Source organism: Erpetoichthys calabaricus, chromosome 14, assembly GCF_900747795.2.
Source record: "Erpetoichthys calabaricus chromosome 14, fErpCal1.3, whole genome shotgun sequence".
NCBI classification, from domain to species: Eukaryota; Metazoa; Chordata; class Cladistia; order Polypteriformes; family Polypteridae; genus Erpetoichthys; species Erpetoichthys calabaricus.
Window position 1 is genome coordinate 74,702,031 of NC_041407.2, and position 24,077 is coordinate 74,726,107.

The window sequence follows — 24,077 nt, forward strand, 5'->3', positions numbered from 1 at the left end:
AACAATATCAAAATCATGCTGGAATAAGGGAAGACAGCTCCAAGTTTGGATGGACAATGCTTTCTTCCTTCTCAGGGACTCTCCTGTACATTCCGGGGAAACACTGGGAATGGAGTTTACCACACAAAAAAACCTGACCTAGTGCTGTGTGCTAATGTTCCTGTAAAATTTGTGTGAAGGAGTAAAGAATCTTTCAAAAGCCTTGTTTGTGGTTTAGTGCCAATACTACAATATATTCTCTTTCCTGATTTCAACTGAAAGTGTTTCTTTCTAAAGGATGGGCCATACAATATGCTTTATCAGGTTAATGGCATGACAAATTGAGAATGATTAACTTTAAAAATAGAAGAAATGAACTCAAACAATATGTGGATAAGCAAAACTCACCTATTTAATGCAAAGGCATACTGAAACTTAACATTGTGCAGTTCAGCCACATCAGAAGTTGGAAGATCTTGTAGCATCTCAACCAAATTTATAATGGCATCATAATCCTATTAAAAAAATTCAAGATACATGCTTCATGACTTTAATAGAAGAAGAAAAAACTTTGTTGGAACTGTTCATCTTAGCTAATCTGAGTTAGAATCAACCATGTTCAGTTTATTCAGCATTTTACTTCTTAATGACATACGATAACGGTGAGAAAAAAACATCTATGTCAACTAGGTAGGAAAAAAACATGGTTATTTGGCTAAGTGCTTAAAAATTCAAGTATAAACCACACTGCTTATACATAATGCTTCACCATTCTAGCATTCAGCAACACATCCTAAATCATTCATACCAGGGTCATTTGGAATAAAAAACTAAATTGACATAAATTCCTTGTAATTTAGAAGAACAACGGAGCCCCATAAGTTAAATGTATGAACGTATGTTGAGAATACATAATATACACCAAGGCAGACAAAGAAACAAACCAGTTATAACAGTAAAAGGTTATAAGAGCCACAGCCCATGCAGGCAGTAAATGGCAGAGGTCCATCACAAGCCACAAGCATGCATACAGCATCTCTTTGGGTCAATTGAGAGTCAGCAGTTAATATAACAAGCAAGTCCTTGAGACATGAGAGAAAAACTATAGTAACCAGGAAGAGAACCCCATAAGCATAAGGAGAGTATGTGAAATTCATGGAGGCAATGAAAAAGGAAAGAATTTCAACCCAAGACCCTGGAGTTATGAAGATGAAGTGATGACCACTGCATCACCATGCTGCTCAATATGATAAACAGTATAAATTTAGCTCAAAACAGAAATGTGATCCAGGAGATATAAATCAAATTATACAATTAAAAATACAGACACATTTAAATGCAAAATATAGTAATGTATTAAAGAGTAACAAAGGATAAGATGAAAAAATGAACAGTGAAGTTCTAACACTCAGGCAAAGAAAATGCTTGCCAACCCAGGATTTAAAAAGTGACATAAGTTATACAATAGCAAAACAATTAAAGAGACCCACTTCAACAGACATTAGGTTCTCCCAATTGGAAAAAACAGGAGTCTATAAACAAAGGGCAAATAATCAGAAATTAGCCATTTAAGGAATCCCACAAACACAAGTTTCAGGTATTGCTTCATGTTCCTACTTGTTGGTGACCCAACAAAGACCTTTTTTTTTTTTTTTAACTGTTAAGATGCATCCAGGAGCAGAAATAATGGTATGTATGAAAGACAAAAGTTTTGATTGTAAAAGCCCCAGGCTCTCTCTTCTTTTTCGATTCAAAACTCCACTACAGAAACAAATCTAGACAGAAGACATGTAGCTAGGAAAAATTAAGACTGAATGGAAAACTAATTATGATTTGAAGGGAAGTGCATAATACTTTTTAATGGCTCATTTCTTCTTTAAATTGCTTTTACACCTACCTAGACATTACACCAAGCAAGACATTTAACCAGATGCTAGTTTTTACAGTTTGGAACTGCAAAGTTTAGCTTACAAATAGGGGAATCTGTGATCACCAGTCAACTATGATTCTCCAATGGTGGTGCAAATTATCAAGCTATCAGATAGAATTGTGTTTTCACTACTTAGTTTCTTATTGAGTAATGAACACTTGTCAACCCATATCGGTTATAGCCCTATGAAATGGCCACATCAAAACAGAAAATGATAGGAACAAAAAATTAGTTACTTATTTATTTATGATTTGTTACATGTGAATTTCAGCATGTATTTCAAATATAAATAATATTTCTCTGTTAAAACTATTCCAGACACGTACCTGCACATCTCTATAGGACAACAACAAGTTCATAACTATGTCAGGACTTAGAAGCTCCACCGTATCTAGTCGCTGCTGTATTTTTGCCAGCTCTCTACTAAGTTCCACTCCACTGTACCTTTCCCTGGCACTGCGGATATCATTTTGGATCATTTCCCGGAAATATTCACTGTGAAGGTAATGGACAAAGAGCAGTTTAGTAATATGCAGAGACCAAAATGTTCCTTACTGCAGTATATTTTTGCTTGTCACCTGCTGGTCTGAATTGGCTATATAGAAAGTAAATATAAGGTAAAAGAAATTAAATTTTGTATATCACTATTTCTAAAAAATTGTTTTACAAAAAAGAGAACATTTAATAATTTATCTGAGCATGGTTTTGTAAATAAGGAAAAAGAAACAACAAAATGGTATTTTTTAATAGCCAATACAGTTAGAAACCTTTTACATTGACTAGGCAGATACATGTCTATTTAAATAGTTTTGTTTAAGACAGAACTAATTTGTTTTCCAAAGATGATACAAAAATGTATTTTCTGCTATTTCTCTTAAATGTCTGAAATGAATAGTGTTAATTCTATCTCCAAGGAATCTTTATGTAAAAGGGTCTAAGGGCTCGTTTATATTTCACGCTCAGAACGCTTATGCATCATGGCTGCCACACATTCGTTTGACACGTCCTACGAGCGCGTCCTCAGAAATTAACGTCACACGTGCACGAGTTGTAGTACCAGCAAAAAGTCAGGGGGCACAGTGTGAAAAGAGTCGGAATGTGAAGTCAGCGTCTCTATTTACTATCTACATGTGACAGAAAGCTGCTTTGAGGATCCTCCAGGATCGACGTGCATGCCTCGATGTTTGATGAATGGTTCGATGTGTGCAGTAAAATGCTGACATACAAATGCATTCGTGGTGCTTTTAAATTCAAGTGTTGCATACTCCCCAACATAATGACACAATACATTTTTAAGGTCTCACATATCTTCTGTGCCATTTTTTTTTTTTTTGCACCTTCACAACAGCATCAGAATGCATAGCAGCATATTTGAGCCACACAGAAAAAAAAATTAAGGATGTGGTGAAAAGGTGCATTCTGTGATTAAACTGGATATTTTTGGTTTTAATCTCAAAATGTCCACTTTAACCTCTTAGTTTACTTTATCATTAAAGTAGACCATTGTAAACCCAGTTGTTAATCACTACGCTTTCATAGCAGTAGCGTCTGCTGGAGCACACGTTGCGACGCATGAAGTATAAAATCGGCCTAAGGCATAACTCAGGCATTGCTACCCACCAACATATCTTTTTTTAAACAAAAAAAATAAATAAATTTCAGTCGATTGTCAGGATGATGCTGGTATTCCGGTTACTTTAGGAAGTGGTGTAATTTACATACTTAAAATGGGATTTAAGTACATGATAGTCAATTCCAGTTCTATGTGAAGGTCCGTATAAGACACACATTTTTTATGGAAGTGGAATAAAAAGAGAAAGAGAAAAAAAAAAAAAAAAACACATCGCTACTTGCATGTATACTATGGCTGGCATTGCATTCAACGTTAGGATGTCAAAAGCTGTTGATAGTCTGAGGAAAAAGGATACCTTTGATAATCACGTTTAAGACCAGATAGTTAGAGAGATCTTACATTACAAAGGGAGCTGATAAGTGCCGTCTGTAACAACTTTTATTTCCTAGATTCTGCAGAATTTTCTTGCCTCTGGAGTCAAATGTATCTCTCCACCAACTCTGTCACACATGTACTATATTGAGATTTGTAGTTAGCTTAATCATGAAATGCCGCCATGGCCTCATAGCACATAATAGGTTGCTGCTCCCCGTGACCTTAAAATTAAACTGAATAAGGGTGATGAATAAATATATGAAAAAAAATCTATAGATACTGAATCTCAAATATTTAGTATTAAGGTACATTGATAGATATTAGATTTTTCACATAAAAAAGAGAAAATAGTTTTAAGCCTGACTAGAGGCCACTCAATTCATGACAGCAGTAACATACATAACAAACGGACTGTAGGAAGGGTACAGGCTGTCATTAGAAGTTGTTCTTCACGTTTTTAGCCCAAGAGGAGAATATCCATAACATTTAATTGTGGCATTTGGTTTGCAAATGAGGTGTTCCTTGATGCAAAGACAGCCATAGATTATTAATGTAAAAATCTGCCATTTTTCCCCCTATAGGAGTAATTTTTATCTTTCCATTGATTTCCGATTTGCAACCAATAAAGCAAACCTTGAGCTTGTGGTTTGCTGGTACACCGTATGGCCCCATATACTGCATAAAACCAGCATGAGGTATTTAAAAAACCAACTATAGCCTCCACCAGACAGACCAGAGGTTTCCTTCATCCAATCTTAATAACAGAGACTATAAACTGCTCAATTTACAATTGCTTCGTATTTTAGCACAATCTTTATGTACATGCATGGTGGATTACTGCATTATTGAAGGACTGTTTTAGAAGCAGAAATATATATATTTTATGGGTTGTTACATCAGATTATTTAGTGCTGACTGTAGATGTCAAGGCTTTGCTGACAACTATATATGGCAGTATTTGGTAGCAGTGGTACACAAAAAATTTGGGGATAGAGTAATACATACTGTAGCTCAGCTGATGCCACTAAGAAGAACTCTTCTTGCAAGTGCATTGAGAAAGTTCCTGCACACGCAACTGTAGGAGTTTTTCTATTAGCACATGGCATAATGGAGCTACTCCTAAGAACCTCTGTAATCCAGACATTGCTGGTTTGTGGCTGGTTACCAGCAGTTACCACAGTGTAAATGTCAAGAAAGGGACGGACTGTGGCGCGATTGATTCCATGGCAAGTCATTTGCTGTTGTTGGCAGAATTTTCACTGTGCATGGTTGGAATGCAGCAACAGTGCTATGCAAAACGGTGGGGGTTGAGTAAGAGACAACTCAATCAATGTCACCAACAAGAACTCTGCTTGTAGTGCTTAGACGCAGTCCTTAGCGTGCATGTGTGTGGGAGTTCTCATTAGCTCTCAGAATGAAAGGAGATGCTTCAGAAGGCCTTTGTAATTTGGACATAGTGTATTAACGGCTGGCCACCAGTAGTTAGCAGAGCACAAAAAAGAAAAACATCAACTAGAATACTAGGAAAATAGTGTTTTCTTGTGGGATAGACTGGTGCAAAGCCACGGAACAGGAAAGAAAACACCAAAAAGTAAAAGAAGCACACCAGAACAAAAATGCCAGAACATCAGACATCCTAAGCGTTAGATTTTAGTAGTCCTACATTGACTTTAATTAACTGACATGATTAAATGAAATAGCTCTCACCTCCTTGGTAATGACATTAAAAAGGTTGACACAAAAATTACGAACAAAAAAATAAAACCATCATTTAAACAAAATAGTGCAGCCTTGTCATGCACATACTGCTTTTTTTTTTAACCTGTCATTTAATACTTTAAAAATACACATTCAAAAAAAAAAAAAAAAAATCACGGCAGCCAAGTAGCAAAACAACATTGACATAGGATAAAAGGCTTTGCAACGAGACCAGGGTGTGATGCTATCATACAAAACATCAAAACAAACAACACAGCAATCTCATTCCATGGTCCCATTTTCTGTAATCCCTAATAATACTCGTCTCAGACTCATAATTATACCACTGAAGAAAGGGCACTTTGACAGCACAATGTACACACACTCAAACCAAGTCATTCAGATCTTCAATCCACAACAGAAGCCTTTGGTTAGAAAAATGAAAACCAAAACACTTTATAGTAATCTACTATTTTTATACACTACCTCAAAGTTGAAATCAGTTGGGATACAGTACAGTATTTCATAACTTGTTCATTTACCAGCTAGCTTCAAATATTTAAATCACTTTCAAAATGTTCCACCTTGGACTTGGGCTTTGAGAGAAGGGTGAGAAATTTAGAGCAGGCAAGCCAAAGTCTAGAAGAAAGACTCAGCAGGATAAACTCAAGCAGTTTTAAAAAAGGATGGCTGATAAGAAAAAGCTTCCAAAAGGGATGTCTTCTAAAAAGTTAAATTTGTTTTCTGTGGTGCAAATCTGTGCAATAGCAGGCAAATACTGTAAGTGTGCATATCTAGAAGAAAGACTTGCATCTTATTTACAAATTATTATCTTATTTGCTACTATAATGAATTGTGTATAGAAAAAAGCACAGGGAGCTTAAACAACCTCTTCTACAGAACTAAAAAATGCATACCAAAGAGTACAGACAGGATAATGAAGTCACTATATAATGGGTGAATATGTTTGCGGCATAAAAGGCAAAACAGCAGACTGACTCTTAAAAAGTTTTGAAATGCACATTCAGTTGCACCCAGTAGTAATTCCAGAAGTTAAAGAACACTCCTAGTAGCATGCAACACTCTCAGCAGAAAGCAGGATAAATGTTCTAAAAACAATGGCTCATGAAATAGGAGATGATGACACATGCAACAGACAGATTAACGTTGACAGAGAGGGCAGGGAAAATATTTCGATACGTCTTGTTGTTGCGACAGTAGGCTAGACCCCAAGATACACAAATCAGAGACTCATGTAATATGCTTTGTGGTTTGGATTGGTGGAGCACATAACATGTATTTTATCCAAATTTTTTGTGCTTACATACATATACCTTAATGCAACAACTACTTAGTTTTGTACATGTGAACAACATTGATAAAAGTAAAATAAGCAGAGCGTTCTATTCAATTTCTGGCTGTGCTTGTGAAGGCCACACTACCTAGAGAAGCAATGAACTTCTGTCAGTCTTAACACAAACACACCCCAATAAGGGTGTTTGTCCAAATGACAACTGTTCATGACAGATACCACTGCAATCCAATCCATGAAGAACTATGCCGTTTTCAGCATAATTTTTGATCAATTATCAACCCAAGGGCATATACTTTAAATGACAAAATACACTTTACTCTTTTATAAAATTATATGATGATATGTGAAAGAATGGTGACCTGCTGCTAACACACAGAGTGAAAGGCAATTTGGAGCACTTTACTTCACATTGTGACATTTTATAATCCTTTAGGATTCATTCAATCAGTGTAGCTAAATATTACAGAAACCATTATTCAGTTCATTAATATATATTTAAATAAGTGCTGTCTTTATTGCAATAAATACACACAAATTCTCTGTGCTTATTGCTGGTAGTAGGTGTGTGCTTTTCCTAAAAAACATATATAACCCCTCTGCTTCTCTTCTAACCTTAAAAGAATTCTAGAAAATTACTGTGACACAAAAGCAAGACCAAGACATTCAGAGCTCAGGGTGCAGTACATAATGCACCTCATTTTTGGATACCACTTAACTATCCAGAAATAATCAGGGCCGAATTATGACGAAATTGGGCCTGATGCTGCAGCGCAAAAAAGGCCTATTTTTTTTCTTGGCATTGGTGCATGTGCATTCGACACTCACTGTACATGCGCACTCAGACTGACCAAGGAGCCTTAATTGCTTGCGACGGAACCAGCCAGCCTTTATTGAACATGAATAATAATAACAAAGTAGTATCATAACAACTCGAGATTAACATCAAACTATGTAACATCAACATTCAATAGCAATTGTCTGAAAAGTGCACTTAATGCAGAAAAGGCTAAACCAGATCAACTTAACCTAGGCATATTGTCACCCTAACTACTGCGCTAGTGCTGCTTACTTATATTGCCGTTTCTCGAGCTAAATTACTAAGTAAACTGTTTAACGTAAAATTGATAGCATTAACTTGAAATCTTCGGTTAACAATAAACACAATGACGTTATAGTTACATCACAGCGCAAAGAACAATAGTAACTGTATAATAAGTAACGCTGTGTCTAGGCGTCCGAAAGTCAGACTCCAAATTTCATTCTAAGAATTATTTTGAGATTAATATAGCAAAGGAAAACTGTTCAGCTTCCGGAAAATTCTCGTCTGTTTTCATCTGGGCCTATTTCAGGAATGGGCCTAATGCTGCAGCATCAATAGCACCCACCTTAATCTGGCCATGGAAACAATTAAGATTGTATCAAACCTTTCATTTTGCTAGCTTATAAAACTACATATCTTCTAGAATTGAGTGGTACACCAAATGAATTTACATACTTGGATACACACACACACACACATATAATAGCCGTCCCCCACAGGTCCACCCACGCAGTAGTGAAACAGGACAAACTTTAAAAATCAATAATCAAATGGGTATTGCTAGCTAAGTGGAAGCAAGTTACACTCCAAAACGGAGAGGTATACCAACTCCCCACTCCTGACGTCATGCTTAACCCCCAAGGGCCTGCATTATCCGTTTCGGATTAGCGTGAATATATTGCTTCTGCAAATGAACTAAGATTCTTAGCGGGGTGAGAGAAGTCGCAAAATCAACCGGAATGTTCAAGCAAATTCTAGGAAAAAACCCAATCTAAATCCGTTAAGTATTTCTCTTGTTCACTAGCTAAGCAGATAGATGTAAGGTATGCCCCGAGGCTGATGCGTGAGTGAGGAGGGCCCTGCCCCCCTCCCTTTGGCATCTCTCTCGGATTCTCGCAAATGTATCGCTCCTGCAAGCGAACTAGGATTCTTGCATGATGACAGAAGCTGCAAAATCAACCGGAATGTTCAAGCAAATTATAGAAAAATCCCAATCTAAATCCGTTAAGTAGTTCTGTCAAGAAAAGCGGACAGACATACAAACAGACAGACGTATTATATACATACACACATACCTGCTCGCTTTGCTTGCCCACCCCGGGGTTAGATTAACTGGATATACAATTTAAAAAGATTGTTATTTTCATGAGAATTGTTACATATGCATTACTTTCAATTTTACTTTAAAACTTTAATAAAAACAATATTTGGAATTAAATTTTCTTCAAGATCGCATTGAATTTTGATTCCGTGTTTGAACTTGCATCGTGACAACGCAACGTATAACTGCCTGCGAGTGAATATCATTTTTCTCTCTAATAAGTAAAACTACTTTTTGAAATGTTTGTCCATGCTCTTTGTTCTTTTAGTCATTGACGTGTCATCTAGAATGTATAAAATTATTGTCCTGATAAAATTTAGAAGAGCTGAGAGCACAGGAAGTGTGTCTGCCAAAAGCATTTACACGACTGAGGTTAGAGGACTGTGGTCTTGTTTGAAAATAGTCGTAAGTACGGCGTGACTTGAAAGAATCCAATGGCAAAAGTCACCGTCTCGCGGGACTTGCTTCCAAAGGTTGTAAGTATGGCGTGACTTGAAAGAATCTCATGTTAAAAGTCCTAGTCTCACAAGGACGTGTAAGTATTTCTCCGAGAAAATCACGTTTAGTCTCCTTCCAAGATTTTTTTTATAATAGAGAGATATAGGAGATAGATGTATTACATATTACACATATATATGTGTATTTGTTTATTTAACTATTTATGTGTGTATCGATTTAAAGAGCTTCTGTAAAAAGCCAAATTTCCCCTCTATGGACAAATAAAGCTCTATCTCAAACCCAGTTAACTTAATTGAGGATAGTGGACAGACAGGCTAACACAGGGCCTATACAAGGTCATTAAAATCTAACCTACACATCATTAGAGATGTGTGAGGAAAACTGGAGAACACAGAGAAAAGCCAATTCAGAAAAGGAAAAAAACATGCAAACTGTCCACAGTCAACATCTATGTGCAGGATGGAAATCCAGGATATTGGATTCACAAGGCAGCACTACTAACCACTGTGCAATATTCATAAAAATTCATACACAGGTCACTAGCACATCCAGAGACTGTATGCACAAATGGTAAACTGATGATATCTTTATTAACATTCTGGATGCATGTTAACTTATTAATATGAGCAAACAGAAAATTTTACATAGTTTGTCTGAAAGCAAAACAGGGAACAAAAAAAAAAAATCATTCCAGAATAACTACTATCCATCCATTATCCAACCCACTATATTATTTTAGATATCAAAAGTATTTAGTATTTTTATAGATAATTTTGCAAAATGCTTTACAACATTTGCCCTCCAAGTTCCAAAACTAATTAAGCTTTATATAGAAAGCCAAAATACAAGGTGTTGTGCACCCTTGCACTAGCAAGTAAAATATAAACCAAGTCTCATTTCTACTCACCAGGAATGAATATGGATATCACCCAAATGTTTAATGAGGCGTTCAGAAAGCGACGTGAACAGAGGATCCAGATTAAAGCCAGGTTGGCAAAGATCTGGTAAACATTTCACCATCCCTGCTTCACAGGCAAGGACCTTTCCTTGAGGAGATATTATGTAAGGAATGAATGTGTAGGTACCACACTGCTCCTTTGAAAAAATAAAAGAAAATAAATAAAACGATAATTGCACATTTGTATTACATTAACTAACCAATCAAAACCAGTTAGCAATATGAATTTACCACAAAGGGTTTGTAGTTTGTACTGGTTTTGAATTGGTCTCTCACCTTCAAGTATAAACTGCCATTAAAGAGGTACTTGAAATATTACTCTGTTCTACTAACTCAAAACCAACTATAAACACAAATTTTTGACAATAATTACAGCTTAAAAGCAGATTTTCCACAGGAATTTTGATTTCTCATGTAACTTGCCTTGCAGATTTAGACAACATTCCCTTATGTTGGGGTCTCGCTTGTTTTAATCTTTTCACATATCATCCACAGCTGGTCAAAGTGGTGGTTATACAATCATTTATACTGTTTACATGACAGTATACTCTTTCAGGTCTGAAAACTAAAAGCTCTAACCCAATTAATTATATTTTTATTTACAGATCCCTCATGCCACATTCATTCATATTTACCAACATTGTACCATGTTTGGCATGAATTCTGATCTTGATCAGGGACTTTAATATTCATGCAAATGTGAAAACAAAAATCCTCACAAACTGTTTTTAATCTGTGATTTGTTTCACAAATTCAGCTAACTCATATACTTCACTGATAATAAAATCACTACACTTAGAAAAATTTACAAATACAATACCACAACAGAAAACATTACCTCTCATATGTACAAATAATAAAACAATACACAGATTCATAAACTGATTAAAATGTACTTTATGTCATAAATGGCTGCACTCCTTCATCCAGGAATTCTTGTAATAGCATACATTGCAATCTCAAATCCATGAAAGCAGTAAAACATGACTGTACAGCACTATATCAATAATTGGGGATATCCAAGGTTCTTATTCTGATGCCACATTCCATGCTCTGGAGGTCTAAAATTACAAAAGAACTATACAACACATTCTCATACTCGTGTGTTAGATCCGTTTATCACCCATGGTGCCGACATTCAAAATGCAATATTCACTCCTGTTAATTAGGTCATTTTAGATCAGTATTTAAATTACATTACAAAGTTCTGTGTGAAGCCTTATTAGCAACAGTAATTCAGGATCTGTGATATTTTGTGAACCGTAAGCCTAACCTTTGTGAATAACTAAAATGTGCCAGTGAAACGGGATTTAAATATGGAAATTACTTTTAAAAAATGTAAATAAATATTACAAGTTCTGAAAAAATGAATGCTGCTCCTCATTACTTTATAAAAATATAAATTGCCCACAGATGGTTTTTAATAACTACAGCCAATTAAGACTAATATTGATTTTATGTCATAATTCCAACTTACATTAGTTGCTTTGATTTTATGGATTTCATTAATAAAAAATATAGAACATTAGTTGAGACTATTTTCAGATATTTCTTTCAAAAAACCTTGAAAACTACTGTCTCACCTCTCCAATCGTATTTTATTAGCCACACATTTATGATAAATTTTAGCCTGCACTTTGTACTGGACAAAGCAGAAAAAAAACAAACAATCTCTTTTGATAGTATATAAATAAAATCATTATACTCTGTCTTTTGAATTTGTTTGATGTTATTTATCCATTTCACATACTAAGGACCTCCTTTCAATACTCAGATCACATCTTATCTGTTTGCCATTTTCATGTTACTTGCGGTTGTTCCCAATTAAAATACTTGAAGGGCTTTCAAAAGTTCCATTGAGAAATGGGGTTACTCCAGCTAAGTGGAAGTTCATGAAATTTTACCTGTATGGTACATCTAACACAACTTAAGATGTAGAGTATCAAAAGTTTCATCATGAATATGGGGTTCAATAAAGGAAACAACACAAAAAACTATAGTTGTGCTCAACTTACATGCCATATCAATAATTGAATTATTCAATAAGGCATCCTGTTTATTATGTGAGATTAAGCATCTATTCATAAAACCACAGTAAATCAGGAAATACAAAGAAGTAGCTTTCATGGGTTCAACCCAGTAAGGAGTTACCACAATCTAGTCATCCACAAAAAGAAAACATTGTAGGCTCATGACAGCACAGAAATTAATAGTTATAAGAGAAGTAGTGTGGATAACAGATGGGACCCTTGCATTAGAGCAACCAAAAACAAAACTTTTCATTTAAAAAAAAATATATATATATTTGCTTTCTTAACCATGATACAAACACACCCAGGAAATTCTGGGTACTTTAGCTAGTTAGTTACTGTATATATTCTAGTATACTTAAATATATGCTACAGCTTCCATGAAACTTTTTTTAATCACATGGTAATACTGTAAATACTGAACATAATAGAAAATCATCAAAACTATTGCAAAAGATATAAGAGGCCACCAGAAAAGGCAGCAGCCAAGAAGCAGACCTGGGGAAAAAATAATTCAGTAAAATGAATCAAATCAGTCCTCGGGCAAAACTCTCAAAGAGATTTCTTTGAGCTCAGCCAGGCAGAACTCCAATCACCCACCCCCTACCCCCCCCACACACACACACTTTAACAGACACACTTTCATACTCCGTACTGAGCAATCTAATCCAATCATCCACTCATTCATATCACCAAATAATAGAAAGTCATTTTTTGCTCATGAAAATCCACAGTGGTTATACCCAATCATATAATTTTTCCTGATTTACCATAAAGTAACATTCAGAATTCTCAAGTCAAAATGTTTGAAAAGGAAAACAGATATGGAAGGAACAAACAATATGTCTTCATAATGCCATCTTTCCAAAAAGTCCAATGTGAAATGCCACTATCTTCACCAGCATGGCCCTTTCAGTGAATCCTATCCTCCAGTCTGATGTTAGGTACAAGAAAAACAAAACCTTAATAGAAGCTGATCAGAAAAATACTCGCCCATTCACTAACTCAACAAGAATGAGAAATAAGGGCTTTCCTCCAAACTACATGGATACTGACTACGCATACAGTGTAGGGCCATTAAGCAACGGTGATTGGGGTCCAAAGTGCTTAACTGCGGCTTAGGTGGTCCGCGACTTAAAAATTTATTGATAATGCATAAATTACAATAAATAATGAAAAATGTTTTTTGATCACAATCCTCTCTCACGTGTTGACCCGCGAGTCGCCATTTTGAAAGTAGCGCCGTAGTTTCACGATCGCGATATTGCGTGCTGCATATTAAATGCATATAATCGATGACATCCAGCTTTTGCTGAACATCATATGAAGCGTGTTTACGTTTATTACTCATGGCATAAAAATTTTTAAAGCAAATATGATGTGCTATAGATTCAGAAACTGAAGTGATTTATGTTGGGTTTGTGACTCATATTTATACAATTTCAAGTTTTATCAGATTATCGAATTAAAAATAATACTTTAAATACGAGTCGATTTTTTGCAGATTTACCGCGGATTAACTTTGTAGCATTGTAATGTGTGAATCGGTTACAATGGTGGCCTCCATAACGCTGACACTCAGCGTGGATAAAACAGATTAAATATTTGAATTTCATTGTAAGCTATTTTATGGTTTATTGATAAATAAAAGACTAATCTTCTATAAATACCTCTTTGAAGTTATAAGCCAGCATTTAAATATTTAATCCGCGATAGGGCATAGCATGTCAATCACGGACATTCGAAATGCCAAAATGACAGCTGTCAACACCTGTCTTGAGTGTTTGAGAGGTCATGTTTAGGTCCGTACGATCCATAATGTCAAAAAATTGGGATCCAAGCTTTTTGCGCAGCTTAAGCGAATTCGCGGATTACTGGCCCGCGGCTTAATGGCCCTACACTATATGTGGAGACATTAAAAACAGTGTATGACAGGCATTTTACTTGAGCTTGCTAGTGGTAAATCAATGGGCAATGTTTCAAGTTGTGTTCACATTTTCACAAACCATACCCAAAGTTGAGTAGTAGATGGTGTCAGTCATTCTGCTCACATACAGTATAGCTAGCTAATGAGGAATCAACAGACAACACAGATATTGCACATATGTACATTAATTTGGTAGAGCAGTATTCATCCAAGGGGGGTGGATAGAGAACTGAAGACCTTTTGCTCCAAGTGCTGCTTTCAAGCTGTTTGTGTTCCTTTCTTTTGAAGGATAGCCTGCCTGTACACCACCCTCCCTTGAAGGTTCAACGTAATCAAAGCTACACACATGAAGTGAACATTTAAATTACCTTGTTGTGAATTGTAAGGGGCAGACTCTGAAACTGAAGATGGAAACAGAGATTTATTTCATTATGAATTCTCTCCTGTGCCTTGTTTATATCCTGTTAACATGAATTTAGCATATACCACTTTCAAACTCTCTGTCCGGCCCAAACCGTAAGTAAAAAGTACAAAACAAATGTTACATCGATAGAAACAAAATCTTTAATTTAAAAAAAAAAAAAAAAAATCAAAAATTTTTTGGTTGATTCCAGTCACAAATATGGGGCCCCAGAGAGGACATGCAAAGAAAAAAAAAAGGACCTAGACAAGTAATTGAATTAATCAAATACAACCCACCGGACCAAATGAAGTCAGTCCTCAGGTATTCAAGGCCTACGCTAACCAGCTTTGTGGTATCCTCAGGTTACTTTTTCAGTCTGTCATGAAAGCTCCCGAAAGTACCACTGCTGCAGAGAACATTCTGTGTTGTTGCAATTCCAAAGAAGGCAGGGGGCCTATACACATAATAACTTTAGATCAGTGGCTCTTGCATCCCACAACATGAAGATCTTCGATATGCAGGCCCCGGACTACAGAAGTCCTCTTGTAAAAGATCATTTGGGCTCACTGCAGTCTACCTTTAAGTAAAGAGTGGAGTGGATGATGCAATTATCTATCTCCTCCACATGGCTTAATCCCATCTGGACAAAGCTGGCAGCATTTAAGGATTAGGTTTTTTAAATTGTCCAGTACCTTCAATACAATCCAGCCATCCCTGTTAAGAAGTCAGGGATATGCTGGTGGATGAACCTATGGTGTCCTGAATAAAGGACTATATGACCAGCAGAGAGCAGTTTATGAGGCTCAAGAACTGTTTCTTTTATGTGGATGTAGCACTGGAATACCACGAGGGGAGACAACTCTCCTTTTCTGCTCACCTGTAAACCTCATCCTAAAAATATAATACCAGAGCACGTAAAACGCGATAAGAGAAATATCTGGCACTTAACATCAGCAAAACCAAGAAACTGGATATTGATTTTTGCCTCATCAAAGGGCCTCTATGCCCAGTCTCCTTTTATGGAGTGGATGTGGAGACAGTCCACATCAATGACAGGCTGGACTTGTCTCATAACTCAGAGGAACTATATAAGAAGGGCAGAGAAGGCTCTTTTTCTTTAGGGGACAACATTCCTTTAAATATGGGATGTGACAAACTTTACATCTTCTATAACTCTGGGATAGCCAGGACAATTTTCTGTACTGTTTTGTGCTGGGCTGGTAACATCACTTCAGGAGAGACCCACTGAATCAACAAGATGATTATGAAGTCAGTCTTAGTTGGATTGTCACTGCAGCCACGATTTAAAAAAAAAATTTTAAAAAATAAATCACACACTGCTCCAGTGTGGTACTGAGGTGTCACCCGCTGCACTCAGGTCCCAATCCAGTTGGTTTGTGGTGGGTGCAGCAACACACAAACTATCAGCGCATGCTACCAACCTCCTCCTCCTCTTAGTTATGGGATGCATTCTCAACATGCTGGAGGCAGTAGTGAAGGAGAGAATTAAGACAAAACTAATGGCCCTTATGAATGACATCTTCATTCTAACACGAAATCTCGAAGAACTTTAAGCCAACAAATTGTTCAACAAAGGTGTGTATAGAAACACTACTGGGGCATGTTAATATCTATACCAACACAACTTTACAATGCCTCACTGTGACTGCTCTCTTATTAGTCAGAAATTGTTTCTTTTTTGTAATTCGTGTGTAAGTTCAAGAGGGGCCGATGTTATTCTTGAGCTCCTGGAAAAGCTATATTTCCCCTTTGGACAAATAAAGTACTGTCGATCCATCTATCCATCCCTGGAAAATGCACTTTAATTTAGACAAGTGAAAAAGCACTATGCAGTTAAATTGAACACTTATTATTACATTTACATTTATTTGCTTAGCTGACGATTTTATCCAAAGAGTGACCTATAAAAGAGATCAAAATTAATTGAGTAACAGTCAGTTTGGAGTACTGTTTGGGAACAGGTGTTACAGGACAAAGATGCAAAATTGACCATCCCTACTGAAGAGCTCAGATCGAAATACAAGCAAGTATTGTATTGCGCTCAGCAGGCTCCTATCAATTATGGAGAATCCACTGCATCCACTAAACAGTGTCATCTCCAGACAGAAGAGCAAATTCAGCGACAGACTACTGTCACTGTCCTGCTCCACTGACAGACTGAGAAGATCGTTCCTCCCCCAAACTATGCGACTCTTCAATTCCACGCGGGGGGGGGGGGGGGGGGGGGGGGGGGGGGGGGTTGGGGGGGTAAACATTAACATTATACATAGTTATTGTCTGTTTTTAACCTGAATTATCATCAATCTTTAATTTAATATTGTTTTTTTGTATCAGTATGCTGCTGCTGGAGTATGTGAATTTCCCCTTGGGATTAATAAAGTATCTATCTATCTATCTACATTTCCTAGGTTACAAAAACCTAATGGCTATATAATAATATAGCATTCTGGGTGTCAGAATTGCAAATAGAGATGGACTGCTTGTTCCACCAGCCAGAAGCTACACATGGAGAGTATAAACTGAGATTTGATATTAAGCAGAGGTGGCATCACCAGATGGCATTCAACAGCAAACCTGAGTGGTCAAGAAGCACCATAGAACCTCACAAGTCTCTCCATGTATATAGGTGCAGACCTATTGAATACTCTGTAGGCAGTGCCAGTGCTTGGTTATTTTGTGCCCTAGGCCAAGCTTATTAGTGTGCCAACTGACTGTTCGGTACCTAACCTGTGCGGCTGGGTCAAACCCCCCCCCCCCCCCCATGATCTGCACCCTAAGCAAATGCCTAATTCGCCTTAATGGTGGCACCGGACCTTGTCAGTAGGCAAGCAACAAGGATCTTAGCTTAATATGTGTACAGGAAGCCAGTGTAGAGATCTGAAAAGAAGAGTGATATGTGCCCACCTCAGCTGGTTCAACACCAGATGTGTTGCTGCATTTTGAATCATCAGCAGTGACTTGATGACATATGTCGATGCACATGCCAGCAGAGAGTTGCAGTAGTCCAAATATGACAAGACCAAAACTGACAAGGAATTTGCACTGCATTCTGTCAAATACAGTCTGATCTTGCATATATTGTACAGAGTCAACCTTTAAGACTGAGAAACTATAGAAATATTGTATTGAAAGAAAGCTGATCACCAACCACTCCCCCACCCCCCTTCCAACCCAAAGTTTCCATGCTTACTTTCCAGGTGTTTATGATAGTGAGCCAAACTGAACAGAGATGGGGTGCTGAACATGTAAGGATAATAAGAAGGCCCATCTTTGACAGGTTGAGCTGGAGATGGAGTTCCTTCATCCAGCTTGCAATATCAGTGGTACATCCAGTGATTCTAACTTATATCATGTGGTCTTCTGGAAGGAACAATACTATGTACTTTAAGGAACAGTACTATGTACTGTATCATCGACATAGTACACACAAGAGAGGGAAAAAAAAAAAAAAAAAAAAAAAAAAAAAAATCACAGGACTGGATGATAGGGCCTATAGAGGAGGTGCAGAGAGAAAAAGAGAGCCCAGTATTGATTCTTGGGGTACCCCAGTGTTCACCTGTTTCACCTTTGACATCTCTCCACACCAGGACACACAGTAGGATCTCCCCAAAAGGTAGGACTCAAACCATATGGTGGAAGTCCTGGTTATGCTAAGATCGGTGAGGGTGACTGACTGTGTCAAAGGCAGAGGAGAGATGTAGCAGAATGAGCACAGAAGACTTGTTGCTAGCTTTATCCTTGCATAACATGTCAGCAACATATTGTTAATACAATTTAGGCAACACTGATCTATAGAAAGCAAACCAATGCACAATACTGCACATGTGCTCTCTGAAACAGATACTGTACTGTATATGAACCAGTGAATGAAAAGTGAATTCTGAGAAGAAGAAAATACTATTTGCATATGCTATAGTCATTTAAATAGATTACTACTCTTTATCTGTTTTAACAGAAATAATGAAACTATATCTTTACTATTCCAGCCTAAACAGAACTATATTTGTGTGTGCTAAATGAAGATTGATTTAGCAAAAGGATCAGTGAAAAGCAGTAACTGTCATTTGCTTAACACAGAAAGCAAACACTCTAATCATGTTAAGGAGCAAATTTTAATATGGATTAGCTAAAAAAAATAAAAGATACACTTATTTCTATTAAAAAAAAAAAATCTGTAGCTTCAAAAAACCTTTAGCTGACCTCTCACCAATAAAACTGCATGTAAGCTATTACAATTCTTCCCGCCAAAGAAAATCTTTGAAACATTAACTTACTGTACCACAAAAACAACATTAAAACTTAGCAATACCAAAGGTCGTTTCAGAGACATTTTAGTTTACAGTCACTGGAGGATAAATGCTACAGCTCTTTCATCATGTTTAAAACAAGCACATGATCTACTGTTATTAATTTCATAGAACTCTTACTCTTTTCTATTTGAAGCTCTATGATCAAGAGCAAACCTAAAGAAAGTAAAAAGCAATTTTTATCAAAACAAACACTAGGAATTTCACACTATGCTTGGTTAATATTTTATAGGGATAAATATTCAAAAGCTATTTTGTTCCAAGGTATACGTTACATTACAGTCCTAGATGTTTAAAATGCTTTTAACAGCTTCATATTTACAGTATTTCACAAAAAAATTCTAATGAAGGGTCAGTTAAACCAAATCATCTTATTATACATACCATAATTTTCTGCAGGATATCCTCCTATAAAACAAATACAAAGACCGTAATAAAGCAAACAATTCAGAACCCAATCAAATTCACATATATAGCATTTTAACTGAAACAACATTCAATATTTTAATGGTGAGTAACCATTATTACCTTTTTCTAAACAATAAACTGATATTGCACAAGGGTTAGAGCTCTAGAAGTCTGGCCAAATTAATCTCTGCAATTAATTTCTTTAGCAAAATAAAAAAGTTTTGTTTTTTTTATATATATATAAAATTGCATGTACACTTAATATTTGTTCCATTATTTAATAAATATGCTGATTTCACAAGTGGTTTGAAGGGAGTCAAGCCTATCTGAGAAGATTTCTGCACATGATAGAAATACATTCAGGAAGGGATGCAGGTTTATTGTAGTGAGAAAACTCTTGCATACAGTCACATATGTCCTCACACACTTTCCAAAAAACAATTTACTACTTTAAAACTATTTAGCTGGGCCTTACATGTCTGTTTGTTCATTAACGCGCCATATAACATTAGAATATGTTTCTGGTTCACAAAGATGGCACTAAGTTGAAAGAAGGTTTTGGTGAGATGTACACTTGATGGCCTTTTGCAGCCTTCTGTGAAGCACAGTGGTACCTCTGCCTAGGGTAGATTTCGGAGGTGTAGGGTATCTAGTCCAAAATAAATGGAATGGGCCACTGCTGAGAAATATAAACAGATTTGATTTTTCAGCATTGTGCACCTTTGAAAAACTATTTTCTGTATGATTAATGACCCCAAACAATACAAATACAACTAAGACTATAGATGAAACACTTATGGTATTAGACTGGCCACTTTAAAGTCCCAACATCAACATAACTGAAGCTGTTGGAGATCATTTGGGCATGGAAAAGAACAAAAAACAGCCAAAGTCAACCGAGGACTTAAGGCATGTCCTGAAAAAAGCACTAGAAGAATTTACGATAGGACTATAAGAAATAGACAGCATTGTACCAAAGTAAAAAGTGTTTCATTTCTGTACCCCAAGTGAGGTTACAAAGTATTGACTTATTTGAAAAACTCCAGGCATACTTGTTACTCTTTATTTTATCATAGGTTACTTGTGCGTATTCTCGTTATATAGTGTTTTAATGAACAACTAATCGTTTACTGTTCAGATACTATAACTATCTTTAAAAATCGTTTACTTGGGTGACCCAAAAACATAACTGACAGACAGATGTATGTGATGTTTATATTACATACATAGGCAGAAGGATTGCAATAACTAGCATTTCAGTAATTCCATTACCAGCTCTTCAAATTCCTTTGGTACTAATCAGCATTCATTGCAATTTGATTACACAAAAACAGTTCACAGTTATTTTATATAAAATGTTTCATAGTGACTATAAGGACAGCATAGATAAGAGCTTCTTGCATGTGGAATAATAAGTTGTAATTGTTGTTTGTGAATCATACAGATGCTAGCCTAACCCAGAGGGAACCAATAATTGAATTTCATGTTATTATAGGCTCAAACATCGACATGGCATTGCATGTTATATCTTGCAACAGCACTTAGTTGAGGTTTTATTTAAAGGATTATGACACCAGGTGGCTGTTTTGCAAAATGAATGATGCAAGGCTGATAAGTGAGCAATCTATCCTACAGGGCTGAGTCAAAATCCCCTCACTTGTGGGCCTAAATGGTCTATCCCCTGTGAGATGCTACTAAATCTAAAGAAGAAACAGTTCTTTGAAAATCTGTGCAAGCGTAAAAGGAAAATAGATTTGAAAATTCCTATGCTGGCAGTGTCTGTGTGTTTTTTTTTTTTTTAAAAAAGAGTTCAATTAACTTTAACCTTTCTTACCTTGACAGAATCCTTTTCATAGCAATACAAAAGAATATTGTTTGTCATTCGGAAGCTCTCCCTTACACCCAGGTGATAAAAAATGGATGGCTGACAAAAGGAATCACTCATTTCCACCACAGCAACATCTGAAATAGTGTTAGAGTTTATGGTTTATTTCCAATAAGTTTGCATAACACCAAATACTAAAAAACAGAACTCTAATGTATTGCAATTCATTGTTCCTGTTCATTTGACTAAACTTGAAGTCATATTCCTATAGGCAAAAAAATGTGTGTTTCCAACTAACAGGAAATAAATTCTTAATTCAATTCATCCCACTTGGACTTTTATTTATTTTTAAACACTGGAAATGAATTTCAAGTACCTCTGCAGACCTGTCATATTTATAGTAGTTGCGGGACATACTAAGCATAATGATTCATTGTCCAAATTCAGCTCATGGCAAGTCCCGGTTAGATAATTGTTTGTTTACAGTCAGGCTCAGGAACAGTAACTGAGATAATAATGTGTCATATTTAAAATATTGTTTGAATATACAAATGTGTGTTTAAAATTCTTTTGAGCTACATAAATATACATTGACATGAGACAAATTTTCATAATAGTTATTAAACTTAAATAAAAACAGAAAGCAGGTGCCAGGCAAGAAGCCTCACCAATGCATTTACTTCTTCAGATGTCTGAGAAAATGCCAGACATCTCAATATGTGTTCCCCAGATTCTATGGGTTCAAAGTGGAGTCCTTCATGACTAGTCTTGTTACTTCTGGTAGGGCATCCGCTCAAATCAGTAAACACTGGGCATCCTGTCAATAACTCATTTTATCTTAGATACATTTTTTTCTGATCATTTGTTCTGAATTTTCAACATATTCAGTGTGGTGTAGTGGTTAAAGCTATGGATTTCAAACCCTTTGATTGTGGGTTCAGATCCCACTACGGACACTTAACTGTCCACCTTTGCAAATTATTGGCCAGACTGTGTCTGTCGTTCAGTCGTTTCCATTCCTAGGGACTATTTTCATTAACACATTAAAATGGGACAAGTACAACATCTCCACCATGAAGAAAGCCAGGCAGAGATTGTTCTTCTTTAAGAAGCTTGGCATATCAAGGTGTATATTGTTAAATTGTTACTCGGTAATCATTGAGAGTATCGTGACCTCCTCAATGACCATTTGGTTTTCTTCTGCCTCCTCTGTTTGTAAGACTCTGATGTAGCAGGTGAATTGTTCAGCTGAGAAAATCATTGGCTGTTGTCTCCCAACATTAAGAGATCTGTTCATCGATAGAAGAAAAAAAAGAGCTGGAAAGATTGCAGCTGACTCCATCCACCCCAGCAGCCATCTGTTCATTTCATTGCCAGCACAGAGGAGGTACGGGTCTATTACGACTCGAACTATATTCCATCTCTGCAGCTTCTTTCGTCAAATTATTCAGATCCTAAATAAACTTGCATAGGGTTACTCCCAACTGCTTTTGCAACATATAACTGGTAACAGTGTGATTAGTCTATTCGTAAATACTTCATACTTATTCAACTTGTACTGATATCTATATTATTTTGTTTAGTTATTCCATTTAATTGAGTTGACTATTGAAGTTTGTAATTGTTGGGTTCAAGAAACTGTTGTATTTGTATAATGGTTTGCACAATGTCAGATTAATGGTGGGATGAACTTGTGTTGTCTCGAGTTGGTTATGTCTTGCATCTCATGTTTTGAACCTAACCAAAGTCCATCCCGCTATATCCTATCTACAGGGTCACGGGGATCTGCTGGAGCCAATCCCAGCCAACGCAGGGCGCAAGGCTGGAAACAAACCCCGGGTAGGGCACACACACCAAGCACACACTAGGGACAATTTAGTATCGCCAATGCACCTAACCTGCATGTCTGTGGACTGTGGTAAGAAACCGGAGCATCCGGAGGAGACCCACACAGACACGGGGAGAACATGCAAACTCCATGCAAGGGAGGACCCGGGAAGCGAACCCAGGCCTCCTTACTGTGAGGCAGCAGCGCTACCACTACGCCTAACCAAAGTCAATTCTGGTATGTTTCACATGCTAGCAATAAAGTGATTCTGATTCTGAGTATGATGTGACCTTGAGTAAGTCACTTTACCTGCCTGTGCTCCAACTGGAAACAATTGGGGGAAAAAAAAACAAATGAAATGCAACCAATTGTATTTCAAATGTTGTATGTCACTTTGGATAAAGGCATTAGCTAAATAAGTGATTAATAACAACATGGCCATGTGTGTGTTAGATTATTTTTTTTACTGAGAACAATATTAATGTTATTTAATTTTACATGCATTATAACACAAATTTAAAGTCTCAAGATTTTCTTGAGTTGTTTGGACATACTGCACTGTTGCTATGGAATGCCTCCCAAGAGACACTACAAGTCATGTTACAATGGCAATGCTATAAAAATCAGTGCAATGTTTCAGCCCTCTGACCGAGATTACATATTTAAACCTTGAACAGTGTTAGAGCGGAAATCAGCGTTTGGTATTCTGGTTAGTAAATCAAAGGCGTTGACTTATGGATTCAATTTATAGTCTCAGTGCTTTGGTTCTGGTAATATTCATGTAGTTTATATATAAATTTCAGGCAATTTTTGTTTTGACTTTGCTTAAGGTTTGGATTCTTGGATTTTGTCTTTGGTAACAAGAATTCTGTAATCTAAAAAAAAAAAAAAAAACTATTT

At 36.5% G+C, this 24,077-nt stretch overlaps 1 protein-coding gene across 2 annotated transcripts in view; it reads right to left on the reverse strand.

Moving 5' to 3' along the window:
• si:ch211-1i11.3 (mitogen-activated protein kinase kinase kinase 5) overlaps positions 1–24,077 on the reverse strand; it is a 97,769-nt gene that overhangs the window by 65,932 nt on the left and 7,760 nt on the right. For both annotated transcript variants that reach the window (XM_028819736.2, XM_028819735.2), the window contains exons 2-6: positions 21,359–21,486; positions 19,501–19,524; positions 10,378–10,565; positions 2,236–2,404; positions 388–494 (exon numbers count right to left, since the gene is read on the reverse strand). In XM_028819736.2, the coding sequence (XP_028675569.2) occupies positions 388–494; positions 2,236–2,404; positions 10,378–10,565; positions 19,501–19,524; positions 21,359–21,486 (616 nt within the window). The remainder of the gene's footprint in view (positions 1–387; positions 495–2,235; positions 2,405–10,377; positions 10,566–19,500; positions 19,525–21,358; positions 21,487–24,077) is intronic.